We start from the raw sequence: 16107 nt of genomic DNA on the forward strand, positions 1-16107 counted from the left end.
ACGCAGACCATTGATAAGAACCCAATGAACTAGTTTCACTGTGAGGAGACTGTTTTTCAGAAGCAAGAAGAAGCGTCTGTTCTGTTTAAATTCAGAAGTACCAGCCAGGGACTGAGTTGATGGCCATTTTTGTAATAAAATAATAAATCACGGGGATAGTTAAGGATACAAGAAATACCACACTCTTGTTTTGTTAAAACAATTAAGCAATGAGCCATCTGGGTCCTTTAGTTAATCACCAGAACATACACAACAGAATTTAGTCTTTTATTTAGCTATATTAATTTATCCCAACAACTTCAGCTACTCACAATGCTAATAATAGAGTTCATTCCAACATAAAGATCTTTTAAAATATTCTTCAACCATTACCACCCTTTACAAGGTTGTCCTTTGAAAAATTTTAGCCCCATCCCAGCCTCATTATGTTAGAAGAATTTGTTTTAAATGCAGACAGGTCTGAAGCAAGAAAATGGTGGCCCAAATCTCTTCCCTCTCTAGGGGCTGAATCTATCTAGTGCTAGCAAGGACTGCTGCTTGTGATGGTGCGCCATTTTATAACTGTGTTCTCAGCTTCAGTAGCCATTTGCCACAGGTGGCTACTGAACTCCCGAAGTGCCAGTCCAGTCAAGGAACTGTTTGAAAATTTCCAAAGTTGTGGTGAATTTTCATCAAAATGGCCACACTGGATTTGTGGTCATGATATTAGATAGCGTCACTCTGGAATGACCCCAAGGCTAGAGAAACAGTGACCATTGATTTGGAAGTTGGAGAAGTAACAGATATTACTCAGGAATTTCAGAACCCACAGGTTTTCTCCAGTTCTTATTTGAAACAACTGTGTTCGGAGACAGTCCAGAGGACAGGGGCATTTTTTAATGGGAAGTTTCTAAGCTTACCATATAGAAAGCTAATTCCATTCAGAAAGAAATGGCCAAGAATTTTTTTTTCCTCAACAGCATCCTAACTCACTCAGCAATGGCTGAGCCTAGGTTCTTCTCTGGTTGTGGTGGATTTCCCTCAACCATGTGAGTATTTAACCATAAGCCACATTTAGAGGGTCTTGAGCAATTGTTATAGGCTCATAGGTGACAGGCCAAACCTCAGGGACATTTACTAGATCTCTTTTGCCTTGTAAAGAGTTTGGGTTTCCCCCTTTCAGAAGTTGCTATTTCTCATTGAGCTAAGGCGGCTCTCCTAATTGGGCACTAAGAGACGTTATCTCCCGTAGCACCTTTGCTTGTGAGCATGCTCGGATGTGTTGATGCTTCCAGCACTGCCGACCCGAGAAAGAATATATTGCAGGGAATTCTGCCTGTGAGCTAGGGAAGAGCTAGAGCAGGTGTGAATGGAGGTAGAAAGTTTCAAGGGAAACTGTCCGGAAGATGAAAACACCTTAACCAGGTCTGCTGATTCCTCAGTGGGCAGTGCTAAGCTGGATGGTTGGATCAAATCTCTTTCCTGTCTCCTTCCCAGCCCCACTCCATTCCTCCCTGTACCGCTCTGCTTCCTTTTGAGCTCGGGTTCAACGAATGAACATGAAACGTAGGCTAGTAAGCCGAGTCAGAAGGTTGGGGCTGCCAGGCAGTTGGCACAGCTCCCTGTCTAACTTTCACGACTGGCCACATACACTGAGCGAAGGCTACGGGAAATTTATTTACTGGATTTGATGTCTCCCAGAAGTGCTGTCAGACAATGCTATGCCTCTTCCCACAGTCAGGGATAAAAGGGAATGTTAAGTGCTCAGTGTGGGCAGGGAGTGGGGAGGGGGCTGAGGAAGACTCTTCCCCTTGGTGATAATCACATCTGGTGATGAAGACAATGAATCCACTGTTTCTCTTTCTGAAAAAAAAAGAAAAGTAGCCAACATTGCCAGGTGGTGGTGGATCTCTTAGTCGCAGCACTCAGGAGGCAGAGGCAGGTGGATTGCTATGAGTTTCAGGCCAGTCTGGTCTACAGAGTGAGTATCAGGACAGCCAGGGATATACAGAGAAACCCTCCATGTCTTGTAAAACCAAACCAAACAATAAAAAACAGTCAACAATGACATAAGGTACCTGGAGAGATTTTCTATGTTTGTTGTTGTTTGTTTGTTATAATGGAATTTCTTCTCTTCTTTTCCAGAAGCCCAGACACCAGGGGCTGGCTCAGGACATAGAGGGGCAGAGAAATGTGATGCCAAGCATCTGTTTGCTCTCTGTCAAGGTTACTCATCGTTCATCCACAGGGTGGGTCTGGTCAAATCGCCACAGCTGACTGACTTTACCATCACACTGACTTAAGTACAAATCCTTAGTGCTTGGCCGAACCCCAGCTTCCATGCATTTTCCGGAAAGAACGTGGATGATCATTCCATCCTGAAAAGAGAAAGAAGGAGCCCAGTTCCTGAGAGTCATCAACGAACGACATTTTTAAAGATCTTTGCTGAGCATTAAAGACTAACTGTGGTGGTGTGAACTAGCCTGGAAGGGATAGTAGGATTGTTAGTTAATAGAAAATAGAATTCAACTAACCCTAACTTTTAGACGTCACTCAAGCCCATGGGGTCATAAGCTCAATTATTTGTATTTATATGATCCTGTCATTTCTTAGAAAGTTTTGGTCAGGATAACTCTGGTCAGGGCGTGTCCAGTCTTCCTGCTGTGTTGTTAGAGCCACTGTTACCATTGCATTTCTGAGTCAGCTTTCCACAGGGTTCAGCAGCACCACTGTGCAAAACCTGCAATTTGACATTGTGGCCACCAGGTTGCAGAAGCGAGCAAGACTGAGGGTATCCTGAAGGTCTACTCAGACTAGCCTTGCCCAAGAGACATACGAAAGGTATAACTAGCAGATTTAATATCAACCTTAACGCTGCCCTCTCAAGAAAAAAAAAAAAAAAGATTTCTTTACAAAATTAAACAGCTTTAGTCACAATGTTATAAATTTTTCTACATTGTTGAGATATTCCAAGATACAGACTGTTTAAAATGCACAACCTCGTTGTCTTTAGCATATTCCAGACTATTTCCATCACTGCCAAGACACCAGTACCCAGTAGCAGTCATATGCCCTTCTGTCTTCCTTCTAGCCAGAGAATCAGCAATCTTCTTTCTGTAGTATGTGTAAGGGGAGGTGCTGATACTAAAGTCTAGTTCCTAATTGGTTCTTGATTTGTCAATAAAGAAGACGGGAGCCAATTTCTGGGCAGAAGGTAAGAGAAAAGGAAGAGAAGAGAGGCTTTTTTTTGCTATGCTTTGGAGGAAAAAGGATGCCGCATTCATATAAGGCCTCGCTTGGGGGCAGCAAGGGCCTGTGCGGATGGCCAAGGATGTTGGCAGAGGCTAGCTGATCTAAGCCACTATGTTTAGGGTGGAAGGAGAGACAATAATACATTGATAAGGACACGCCTTTCCAGGTGGGAGTTCTCTGCGCCCAGCAATTGTGCCTAGCAGGCAAACTCTGAAGTAATAAAGCTGTCCGTGTGTCTCTTAACTGTGGTCTCAGGAGTGGGCTGGTAACTCAACTGCTCCTGGAGCAAAGGCGGGTAGAAAAGGAAGCTAGGTTAGGGCTGGCAGCTGCCGATCCTGGAGCTAAGCAGGGTAGAACAAAAGGCAGTCGGGAGGGACCAGAGCCAGGGCCGAGACCCCAGGCAAAGGTGGTAGTGTGTTTTAAAAACTACACGCAACGGATGGCATGCGAGTGGTAGGCGAGAGTCCACTATTTTAGTAATTCTTGGACTGATCACACATTCCCAGTGATGCAGGTCTACAAAGAGGAGGAAATTGGTTTCTCGGCTAGAGGAGTGAGTCACGTGGTGGCTCCAGCTCGGGGAACCTTAAACAAAAACTCCGGGGAGTCTCAGCTCTGGGACTCTGGACTCCCCTGCTGTGTAGTGGAGGAAGGCGGAGCGAAGGCTCCTGCCTCCAATAAACATTTAAAGGATACAAGGGAGATTGAATGAAGAAACGCTCTAGGAAATAAATCTTGCAGGATTACTCAAATTCTTTGAACGTGGCATCCACAAGAATTCTGGGTTTAAATAGGCACAGACAGCATTTGTTTAGTTTGCTTTATTTGCTTGGAATTGTTTTAATTATCAAAATAAGTGTGACTTTGGGTTTTGTGGTTATACTATTATTCTTCTGAGAGTGAGGTCAAGCTAAAGGATTTTCCAGTTACTGCCTCAAGGATGTGATGCTATTTTGGGAGAAAGGCTCTGCATTTGTTCTGACAGGAAAGGAGAACAGGCTGTGAACCCCTTCCAGAGTGATCTGGATCAGCTGGGACAGAGGGAGAACCAACCCCTGAAGAACTAGAAAAATTCAAGAGAATCAAACGGGGCAGGCAAAGATTCTCTGGGTCATCCTCCACAAGGTATAATCAAAGACTCATGATTGGCTATTATTAAAATTCACTCATAAAAAGGCATTTGCCTTTCACATGCTCAAATAAAGAGCTGAATTTCATTCTTAACTAATCTGTAACTAATCGGCGAATTTCCTATTCTAGACGTTTCATATTAGAACGGTTGTACAATTGTGAAATATGTATAAACTCATATAAGCACAATTGTTCCTTTATAACTAGCCTCCTTCCTTTGGCATGTTTTCCAGATTTATTCATGTTGAGGCAAAAACTAGTACTACAATGTTTTTTTTCCTTTCTTTTTACTGTAGTAAAAACATACTAAAACCTGTTAGTTTTTAAGCATTTTCAATCCTAAAGTTGAGAAATATTAAATGTTAGTTTTCCATAACTTTTTCCTTGTGGAAATATTTTCTTCTCATTGAGCAATAATTCTTCCTTCTTCAGCCACAGATAAGCACTGTTCACTTGATGTTTCTAAGACTTTAACTGCTTCACATAAAATACATATGGTGAAATGATGCAGTTTGGGTGTGTGTGTGTGAGCAAGTGCGTGTGTGCACGCATGCATGCATGTGTACGTTTGTGTGTATGTTATTTAATCTAGCCTAATGTTCTCCAGGGTCACTACAATTTGTGCCACATGACAGAACTTTCACTTTAAGGCTGAGTCATATTTCACTACTTGGAATTACTCCCAGAAGATAAGTGGTCGTACCTAAGAAATAAGCTTTAGGATAGATGTGTGTCCAGCCATGATGGATTCTTAGGTTTTTTGCAGCACTTTTATGTTATAAATAGTCCACCAAGAATAATGCCTCATTCTTTTCTTGGTTGAAGAATACCTTACACACACACATACACACGCAGACAGACAGACACACACATATATACACACACACACACACACACACACACACACACACACAAACATAGTATGTATGTATATTCTTGAAAACTGCCCCCCCAGGGCCTTATGTAAAATGGGCAAGTGCTCTAGACCACTGAACTAAATCTCCAGACACATAGTTTGATGCCTGGAAATATTGCCACGTGTGTCTTACTGATCTATGTCTTTGTTGCTTGTTGGGAATTCAGCTTAAGTTTTCTATGATGGGATTTTCTTCTGCTCTATGAATCACTGGTGTGGAGTTCCACTAATTTTGACTGCTTTCTTCTCAGTCAGAATGTGAAGAAAAAAATGTAGATATGTGTCTCTTTGCCTTGTGGTTCCCTGACTGAACTCGGAAAGGATGTGGAGAGGAGACTGCATGAACACATACTGTGCAGAGGCCAGAAGAGGGCAGCAGATCCTCTTGAACTAGAGTTATAGAGAGTTGCCAGCCTCCAAGTGCAGGCGAGGAATTGAATCTGGGTCCTCTTAAAGAGCAACAGTGTTCTTAACCTCCTAGTTATCTATCTCAATAGCTACTTCTTTTAAACTTTAAATGGTGCCACTCCTAAATCTACACCACTGAGAGGGTTGTTTGTGGATCATGCTCCATCATCGAAGCTAATCCAAGTTTATAATCTGTAATAGCATGGGACAAGTCAGTATGTCTCCTGAGGCTGGGGACCAGAGACCCCAACAACAGAAGTACCACTGTGGAGAGTATCTGAGGTCTTGGAAAAGCCCAGGATGCCATGCTAAAAAGGCCAATCTGCCCAGGCGTTCTGGCTGACCAGAAGTTCCGTGTGGTCAACCTGCATTTCCAGAACGGGTTAATTACCTCCTGGAAGTCCCAGTGCTGTTGATGGATGGCAGCGCCTTCCTCCGTGCAGTTCTGCAGAATCACCTGCTCTCCGCTGACGTCGAAGCACAGGTGCAGGGGGCTGCCGAAGAGGATCTCCTTCCTGCTGGTGTGCTCCAGGTTCTGGGCAGAGGGGGTGGCAGTTAGCACAGCCAAAGGACACGCTGTCCAGAGCCCAGGGGAGACAAAGGAATGCACAGAAGAGTTCTAGAGAGCATTTTCACATTCTACAGGGGCAGCAACAAAGCCTCTTCCTGGGTGCTCAGGAACCAAGAAAGGCATCCTGGCCTTTCTCAGGATTCTATTTCCACATCCGCACGCTCCTGTTTCCTGTCTGTAGATAAGGCTGCAAGTGCTGGGTGCGCATTACTGGAAGGCCAGGTGAGGGGACCTCTCTGAGGCCCAGGCTGATTTCCTTCTAGCTACATCTTACCTGCTCCTGACTAATTTCCTGCTGTCTGTGGTATCTGTGGTTCCCATTGCCTCCAGGGTTTGATAGAAGCTGGAGTGTGTGAACTTTTACAGAGGGGCTTTCACTGTGAGGGACCTGTGCTGACCGTTGGAGGACATGTTTTGGCAACCCCATCTTCTGTTTACTCCTGCCAGATGCAGTCTGTGGGAAAACCACTGAGCAGATAGTTTTCTGAGGCTTGGTGTGTAATGGAAGACTTCCTTCATTAACAGGGCTGCTTCTTTTCTGACCTTGTCTGGAGAATTCAACCCCCCCGCCACGCCTCAATTAGGTAGCCTCAGTTAGGTTACAGGATCAACTTCCTAAACTTTTCAGCTAGCGCCGGAAATTCCTAAAATGATTCCCTATTGCTGATGGGACAATTCGGTACCCGAAGCCATCAGCCAACGACTTTTGCTCGTCCTGGATGTTTCTACCTCCCCATCCCCCAAATTATATGAGCCTTGGATCACCCCAAGTAAAGTTGATCGGACTCCCTGCAGCTGGTTCTAGTGTGATCCTTGACCATACGTACTCATGGGGCTTTCGAATCCCTCGAACCCCTGTGAACCCTGATGATGATTTCCGGGGCAGGGAGTCACACAGTCCGGAACTTCTTTTTATGCTGTGAGACTGAGACAGGCCTGGCATCATGGTGTAGAGCCCACGTAGGCAGGTGAGCCCTTTGCCCAGAAAGGTTGGTTTTATGCCAACCTTGATTCAATCTGTTTAGTTTATTCATTGCTGCCACTGGCTGAATTAGAGTAATCACATCTTCCATTTGCATCAGGCCCTACTAATTTGCAAATTAAATATAGTGGTCTGCCTTGCTTGAAAATTAATTCCAAAACTGCACAGTTAGCATAAATTTGGACCTTAAACACATCTCAGAAACAAGCTGTGGGCAAAGGGAGAGTAATTTTTTTTTCCTATTCAAAAATCCCATCTGTAGTGGCAGATAATTTTCCTGTCGTTTCCTTGCGGTCATGGGGGAGGCATTTTGAGTGTCCCTTTGCCAGGACAGACTTCCCTGTGACAGTCACAGCTGGGTAATATGAAGTCTCATCTCCAACTCCTTGGAGCCTTAGGAGGTGGGGCCTAGCTGGTGGAAGTTGGTCTCTGGAGGCAAGCCTTCTGAAGGTTATATCCGCCCCTGGTCCTAGCTTGCTTTATCTGTTGCTTACTCTGCACCATGTGAGCAAGCTACCAAATACCTCATACTATGTCACCAGAGACAAGCCACTCCCACTGCCCCCTGTCCTGCACCACCCCCACCGCCATGCCTTTCCCTCATGTTTCAAAAGTAACTGAAATCCTCTTGAGACAGCCATCTTAAAAAACGAAGACAAAAAAAAAAAAAAAGTCTTTCCTCCCATGTTTCTGTCAGGTATTTAGATCATAGAGATGAGAAAACTTACTAATGTACGAATCCCCACTGGTATTTTAGGGAAAAATGGTAAAGTAAAAAGATGTAAGAGACCAACCTGAGCCAACTCCTTCCCTGTGTACTCTCCAGGCTCTGAGCCCACCTAGCACTTTAGATTCCAACTAGAAGGCTAGGACCAGCTTCCCATAGAGATGTCCTAGGCTTGCACTGCAGGGCTGGGCCCCAAACATCCTATGGAGATGTTTCCATGGAGATGCTTCCTCCTTCACCCCAGGTTCCCCGACTCACTTAACTCATTAGGCAGCTTTGGAGTGTGACAGCTCAATTCAAAGAACCCCTACCACAGACTGAGCCAGATCTGGGCCCGGGCCACAGGGAGAAGTTATTCAGGTTATGAGATGAAGCGGACCCATGATCTCTCAGCCAGTATGGCAGCTTTCTGTTACCTGGGACGGTTATTCCTACGATGAAAAATTAAAGTATGTAAGACACACTGTAAAGAGCACAGCATTCTTCCAAATGGCCAAGGGGTCCATGTGAATCTAGGTTCTCCACTGACTTTCTCACTTCTTGCCTATCCCGACTCTTGGACTCAATGCTGGAGGATCTGAGGTGAGCATTCCTGGGCTGGTGGATCTGTGACACAGTTTCTTCATGTGGCAGATGCAAGGGATGAATAAGTAGCCCCTTCATTCCTTCTAACTGAGATGCTTCATTCTTTGATGCTGGTCCAGTCTGGGACCACAGAAAGGAGCTACTCTGGGGGGAATTGGAGGGCACCCTAGGAAACAGCACCACTTATAAGTTGGGATGATAGCCATCCCGAGAAGTAGCATCACCCACCTGTTGCTGCCGGTTGTTATTGCAAGGAGCCAGTGTCATGGGGCAGCCCAGGATGTCACCTTCTGCTTGACAGTCTGCACAGAGGTCAAATCCAGTGTTGTGGAGCTGAAAATAGATATCCACATAGATGTGAACTTGACCTCCACTGTGAAGATGCCTCGAAGCAGTTCACATTTACAGTGAAACAGGTTCTAATCCCCTGTTCTCTATAGACCTTTTCCCAGTGTGCCTGGTTCAGTCAAACTGAGATGAATCAAGCCCAAACCACTTAAGACAGAAGCTTCCAGGAGTCAGACTATAGATTTACATAGATTATAGGGAAACATGGCTGCCTTCCTTGGGCTGGCAGGGAAGGCAGGGAGGGGAAGTCCAAAGGCCTCTGAAACCCTGCTGAGCCTATAACCGGTTGCCCAGTGTAGAGGATGAGTGATCTTGTCTTGACAAGTGCCCTCCCCTGTCTCAGGCCATGCCTTGCCTTTCCAGAGAATCTGGGCCTGTGCTCAGATGGGTACAGCTCAGGGTAGACATTGGCCAGAAACCAGTGGAATGTCCGGCATCCCAGCCTCCTTTGCAGCTTCAGGCGCTCGGTACAGTCTGGCTTTGCAACCTGCAGGTAGAGGGAGAGCATAGGGAATAAGGCCAGGAAAGCTAGTTACACCCCCAAACTCACACAGTTGGGGGGGGCTAGACATAGACGAGGAGGAGAAGGTTGGGACAGACAGGGAGGAGCAGAAGGTTGGGACAGAGTCATCACACATCTCAGGATTGCCAACAGGAGGAAGGGTCCTATGTTGAGAGAGGTTTAGAAGACAAAGTTGAGTATCGTCTCTAGAAAGAGGTATAGAACCACCAAAATTAGAGGCAGCACTATCTCTTCTCACAGACCTTCAGCCTACAGAGACCACCGTGTCTATTAAGGAGTTTTCTCTGGGGGTATGAAGAAATATGGGCTCTACCTGGATTGGACCATGGGTCTTATAAAGGCAAGAACTGGTCCAGAGGCAACGAAGTCTTCTGGGAAGTTTCAGGATGGGGGCTACAAGGAGAGGCAAGTTGGCTTCTTCCCTGAATCTCAGTTTTCCCCATTGATGAGCCACTGGTTTAGGCTCCACTGGCCCCTACTGTTGATGTTCTTTATAAACAACTGTAGCAGGGTGAACACCGGCCCTCAATGCTAGTTTAATGCTTTAGACTGCTTGGTAAGATATGAAGGAACCCATGTAGAAGGTTAGAATAAATGCCCCGGGAGAGAGGCTTTAGGGAGGGGTTGGAATAACCAAATACTGCACAGTGGCAGTGAGGAAGGAGGGACTAGGAAGTGGGAAGAAGAGGAGTGGGTGTCGGTGGGTTTGAGTGGGTGTGGTTGGGTGATAGCCACACCAGGATTCCACGTTGGTGGTCTCTGGTTTTCAGTAAGGCACAGAGGGGCCCAGTTGGCTGTAAATACTTTACATACTGTGTTGGACTGACTACATCCAACATGCTGTGTTCTAAATGAGCCTGTCTAATGGAAGGTTGGCCCAGGTAGATCAGAAGCCTGGATATATTTAATTCTTTTCCTTTATAAATGAAAGTGTATTGACACTTAACAAGGGTCATGTGAAAGCAAAGAGAAAATACTGAATTGACACCCATTACACAAGAGGAAAGAAAAGATGCTTTAGCTTTAAGGAAGCCCAGAACCTAAAAGCCATGGTTGCTCTATGGTGCTCTATAGAACTCCACAGAAGGAGACCTTTTTCCCACTGTCCGTGTGCAAACTAAATTCTTCAGCTCAGCCCTCAGCAGCGGCTTCAGGACCTTCTTCCAACCTCTGATGCCTGAGTGATTCCAGGCAACCACAGTTGCAGCAGACGTCTGGGTGTCTAGACGTAAGTCCTGCTGAGAATTACCCTCTTATCTCCAACCCTTCTTTACAAACCAAGCCAGGAGCTACAGTAGTGGGGTCTCTCCCTTGTGTGGAACTGGTACTACTCTGAGTGATACTTGGGATCCAGAGGGAATTTTGTCTGCCTCGAGCTTGGGCCTGCGTTGGAATTTGATATATCATCTCCTACTAGAGGCCACAGATACACTTCTGAGAACTGTCTGGAGGCTGTCTGTTGTAGGGAAGAGAGTTCATTTGAATTAAAAAAAAAATCCTAAGGATCTCAAGAAAAGTGGGTACTGGGGCTCCTTCATGGCTTAATCTTTTCTGGCTTTCCCTGCATGTGGTCTTTCAGAGCACCTCACCTTCATCTGTGCTGTCTAGCAGTGGGCTGGTGAGGGTCTGGTGAGAGAGGTGTCCTGACTATGCTGGTCCAGCCTGTGACTCACAGTATTGTATGTCATTCCACAGGAACTGACCAACTCAGAGCACTCTGAGGGGCATTTAATCACATGGTTAAAGCTTCAACTTTCTGTGGCTTTTTTGAGCTTTATATTTATTTTTATACACAGATCTGTTCTTTGTCTTGGATATTCCCTAACCTCTGAGCACCACTCAAGATGAAAGGGCCCTCAGAGATGTGGTTTGTCTCTTATTTGGGCCCACCTCCCCTAGGGCTCTGTAGTGAAAGGTCGCATTCAGGGCACAGCATCTTATAACAATCTGGGAAGTCCAGACAGAGGTCAACTGTGATGCTCCAGGGAGGTTCTGGCAGGGACAGAGGACAGCCCCAACAGAGAGAAGGGTCATTCTAGAGGGTCAAGTCAGGGAAGCTCAAGCCAGGAATAAGGGAGTGGATCCCCCTTGGCTGACCTTAAGCTGGTCTTATGTCCCTCCTTACCTTACTCAGGGCAAAGGCCTCTGGGATGTGCCTGTAGAAAGTTTCTTTGAAGGATGATAGCCAGGTCTCAGCAATGCGGATCTTGTTCCTCAAGATGACCTCAGGGTCAGTCCTGGAGCTGGCATCTTGGCTTCGGTAGATGTGTCCCACTCGAGAGCAGGGAAGGATTTCAACAGAGCCTCCACAGAGCCAGGCCTGTCACAGAAGAAGGTGAGTGGCTCTCTCCTTCCCACCTCCCTGTCAGTGAGCCACAGTGACTATTTCAAATGCCCAGAGTGCCCAGAGTTTGGGCAGTAAGACAGGGCAGCAGAGGGCAGTTTCTAGACTGGAATGAGAGGTAATGGCTGACACCTATGCAACTTCCTGAACATACTACCTGGAAACATGTCCAGTCTACAAAGAAGTTCAGCGGTCAGCACCCCCACCCACCAGGCAATGCTTTCTCAGGAAAATATGTCTGCAGTGACTAGGGGATTCCTAAAACCCAGTGCTGCCTCCTGCTGCGCAGACACCAGAGATGAAAGCACCCCCCCCTTCGCTCCTTCTAGAAGCTTCTCCCAGCTCCCCACTGCTCATTGGACAAGAAGCCTTCATTTTATAGTTGGTGACAGAAATTACTGTAAAGTAGTGCTGAGACAGGCCTTGGTTTGAGAACTAAAAAGCACACAAGGCATGGGGTTCTCAATGCCTACGCCCCAAGATACCTCAGGGAACTCAAAGGGCACTGCAGACATTTATCATTAGTTAGAGAGGCAGCAAACTTGGTCATTATGCAAACTACAAGCCTGATACAATTCACACACCCACATTAGATTGGTCTGCCTATGTTGTAGGATGGGTATCTTGTTTGGGTTGGACTTTGGACAGTTAGTGTGACTGACCAGCAAGCACAATGCTAGGACCAGTGTGGAGCAGACAGTGAAGACGGTGGCTGTCCGGATCCAGCATGGTTTCTAGGACAGATGGCCAAGTAGACCCAGCATAGTTCCCAGGACGGAGAGGCTGAGCTACACCCAACAGGTCCTCAGTCTTCGGGTGTAACTACTCAGTGGCAGGAGTGGTTTCACATTTGCCTGGTGGATGCTGTAAATGATCCCCTAGACCTTCCTAATGCTGCACCTTTAATACAGTTTCTCATGTTGTGGTGACCCCCAATCATAAAATTATTTTCATTGCTATATCACAGCTGTCATTTTGCTACTGCTATGAATCTGAATGTGTGTTTTCTGAAGGTCTTAGGTGACCCCTGTGAGAGGTCAGAACCCATCAGGTTGAGAACCGCTGCCCTAGATACTAAGGGGGCTGCAGACTGAGAATGTACCAAAAGCTCTGAGTTCTCTGCGCCAAGAGCAGAGCCTGATAGTATACCATCTCCTGAGAGGATTTTGAAGGTCAAGTTCACAGAAGAGGCTGAGAGTAAAATCAAGGTAGGTCATAAGAGATCTGGCCTGCGGGAGAAGGGAGGTTTGACATGCCATGCGGTAATGGCTTTATATAATGTGCCCACAACTTTATCCCTAATTCCTATCTGAAACAGCACACCCCAAGCTACATACATGACTCCAGAGTTACCACCCACATCCACTGTTGACATAGGACCTACCTTGAAGGACATCTCGAGATTGTCACTGCCCCACGGTGACAGAAGGGGATCATAAGCTCCGGTGTTTTGGAAGTAATGTCTGTCCACAGCCACCACCTCTTGGGGCACCACAGGGCTCCTGCACGGAGAACCCAGGTAGGAAACTGTAGTTCCACTTCAAGCACAGAAACGGCCGGGCTTCCCAGAGGCAGGTCCAGTGATTTGGACTGATGACTCTGGGCTCTGGTGAAGCTCTTTTGAGTCACAGGCTGGAGCAGAGCAAACACGTCTGGAATCCAAGGATTTTATAAAGGAACTGTGGGCTAGAGAGAAGGCTCAGGGGTGGAGTGCTTGCTGCTTTTCCAGAGGACTCCAGTTTAGTGTAACACCCTTGTCAGGAAGCTCACATTTGCCTGTGACTCCAGCTCTGGGCAGTGTGAGCCCCTCCTCTGGGTGCTTGTGGCACCTGCAGATACAGCATGTCCTCACACAGACACATGCTTACAAACGAGACTGGAGAATAAGGGAACTCGGCTTGTCTGGGCCCATATAGCCTGTCCTCGGGTCCTTTCCTATAGAAGGGACCAGTGATTCGCTTGAGTTTCTCTAGAGATGTCTGAGAGGAAGGGGTTAGTTAGAGGAAGGCAGTTGCTGGGTCCACACCAAGGGGTGCAGTCAGGTTCTCTTGTTATGACTTGACTCTGGAACGTCTCCCACAGATTCGTATTTTGAACACTCCACCCCCCAGACTGTGGTACTGTCTTGAAGGCTTGAAGCCCTTAGGAAGCTGGCACACACGTGAAAGAGCTTGCTGTTCAAGTGTGAACTCAGGGAAGGGAAGGAGGCAGCGGGACCTCACCTGACAGGGCTGATGGGGGATGGAAGGGCTTTTTGCTCCTGCTCCCCCAAGGGCTCCCATCGGAAATCCAGCTTCCAGTCCGGCACCCCTCGCTGCAGTTGGGAGGCAGAGTACCGAAGTGTCTTCCAGTCAATCACGTCTACAACTGGAGACACTACTCGGCTCCTGGAAAGAACCAGAGGATCAGACAACGGTGCAGATCACTCACTAGCTGGGGGACAGAAACAAGATCTAGGTAATGCACTTCTGGTACAGTGTAGCAACCACGGGCTACTCACACCTGTTGGACTTGAAACTGTGCTTTGTCCCAGGTAAGAATCTCAATTTAGAAGATTTATTATGAAAAAGGGGGGATGTAAAATCTTTAAATAATTATGTATTGGTTACACACTGATACTATCTTTTGGATACACTGGGTTTAATAAGATACATGTCAGGACCAGGGAACCAGGGTTGATAACAGACTCCAGATCCTTGGGCCAGGGAGTGGAGGAAGTTACGGCTCAAAGCAGCTGTATGGCTCCCACACTGCTCTTCATATTCCCACTACACCTAGGTAATGAGGCTCTTAGAAATTTGTCCTCCTTTGGAGACACTGGGTCTTCATCTGATGACAGAATGTCCCCTGATACAGACTTGAGAGGCAGCAGGGATCCTTTTTCTCTCAGAGAGCAGCAACTAGCCCTTGCACGAAGGACAGAGCAGCTTTTCTTTCACTAAGGTGTGTTGTGTTGTGTTGTGTTGTGTGCTGTGAGCAGTGTCAGGCAGCTTAGAAGAGCTGGTAGGACAGAGTCTTACACACATCAGGAAAGGGGGCCTTAGACTTGCCCCGTTCTCAGAGTGCCATGGTGTGGATACTCCAGAGAGGAGAACTCAGGTGGCTGAGAGGTGGCTTCTCTCAGGTTCTCAATGACCTAGACAAGGTGGGCCAGAGGAAAAAGTGAGTAAAAGTCATGAAGAGGCCATGGGAGGATAAAAAGATGGTTCAATCTCAGAGAGCAGTGGGCATGTGAAGAGAAGTCCCCCAAACATTAAAATCCCAAGATCAAAGGCTCTGGGGGCATGCATAAAACAGAGAAAGACGGATACAAAGGAGTTGGAGCAGTATGTACCAGAGGGAGTTCCACAGGTTTCATCCAAGGGTTGCAGAGGCTTGGCTATTCCCCTCTCAGCCTACAATGAGGACTACTAATTCTGAGAGGACATGAAGAGTGACAACCATGTTTAACATGTTCCAGCACCAGAGAGAGGGCAGGAGGAACTGTCTCTCTTTGAATAGCTTCAGTGGTTCATAAGAAGAAATCACACTTGGTACCAGACAGTCTGACCAGACAGACATCTGACCTACACATTCTGTAAATGGCTTTGCCTCTCTGAACCTCAGGTTCCCTCCCCAAGAAACAGAAGCAGGAAAGAAGTGCCCTGAGCCACTTCATGGGATGGGGAGGGGAGTCACTGAAGAGCTGGGCATGAGACATCTCGGTTCCCAAATGTTCTTTAACACAAAGTCACGACGCAGGGCAAGGTGATCTCCAAGGTGCCCCAAGGCACCCATCTGTTACGTCAGGGTGAGGATTAGATGGGGAATGGCCCAGAAAACCTCCAATCAGCAAGGGCTTCACAATTTTGAGAGAGCTAGTACACATGCAACAGAATCAAAGATGGCCTCCTTGTAGGCTTGGTGAATGTCTCCTGTCCTCAGTCTGGTGCTAAACTTATTGCACATCTGCTTTCTTTATCGGGATGCAGGCCAAGAGTGGGTAGAGATATTCATCATAGAATTGGGCCAAGTGAGTCTGTCTTGGTTCATACATATTTTTTCTTCTGTGTGCTCAACCACAACTTCAAATGAGATCAAACCAGAGTGCAAGAATTGGAACCATGAGGTCTAGTTCTAATCTAACAGCTCCATCTGGCTGGGAGCCGGGAGGTCCTACTATGTCTCAGGACTGCTTGAGGGGCAGGGATGGTGGGTGACTGAGGTCCTTCCTGGCACTCCTAGGTGAGCTAGTTACCAAGATTAGGTTTCCCGAATAGGATATTTATATTGAGAACATGATAGATGGGTCAGGCTCAGGAGGCATTGGAGATGAGAAAGAGGGCATGGGAAAAGAACCAT

General features: G+C 46.7%; 1 protein-coding gene across 1 annotated transcript in view; it reads right to left on the minus strand.

The window, feature by feature from the left end:
• Positions 1–270: 270 nt before the first annotated feature.
• Positions 271–16107, minus strand: part of GALNT15 (polypeptide N-acetylgalactosaminyltransferase 15) — a 32828-nt gene continuing 16991 nt past the window's right edge. Inside the window, exons 4-10 of the mRNA XM_080926405.1 lie at positions 13989–14153; positions 13151–13268; positions 11548–11742; positions 9255–9386; positions 8780–8884; positions 6078–6221; positions 271–2357 (exon numbers count right to left, since the gene is read on the minus strand). Coding sequence (XP_080782531.1) covers positions 2211–2357; positions 6078–6221; positions 8780–8884; positions 9255–9386; positions 11548–11742; positions 13151–13268; positions 13989–14153 — 1006 coding nt within the window. The 3' untranslated portion in view covers positions 271–2210. The remainder of the gene's footprint in view (positions 2358–6077; positions 6222–8779; positions 8885–9254; positions 9387–11547; positions 11743–13150; positions 13269–13988; positions 14154–16107) is intronic.

Source organism: Micromys minutus (genome assembly GCF_963924665.1).
Source record: "Micromys minutus genome assembly, chromosome: 12".
NCBI classification, from domain to species: Eukaryota; Metazoa; Chordata; class Mammalia; order Rodentia; family Muridae; genus Micromys; species Micromys minutus.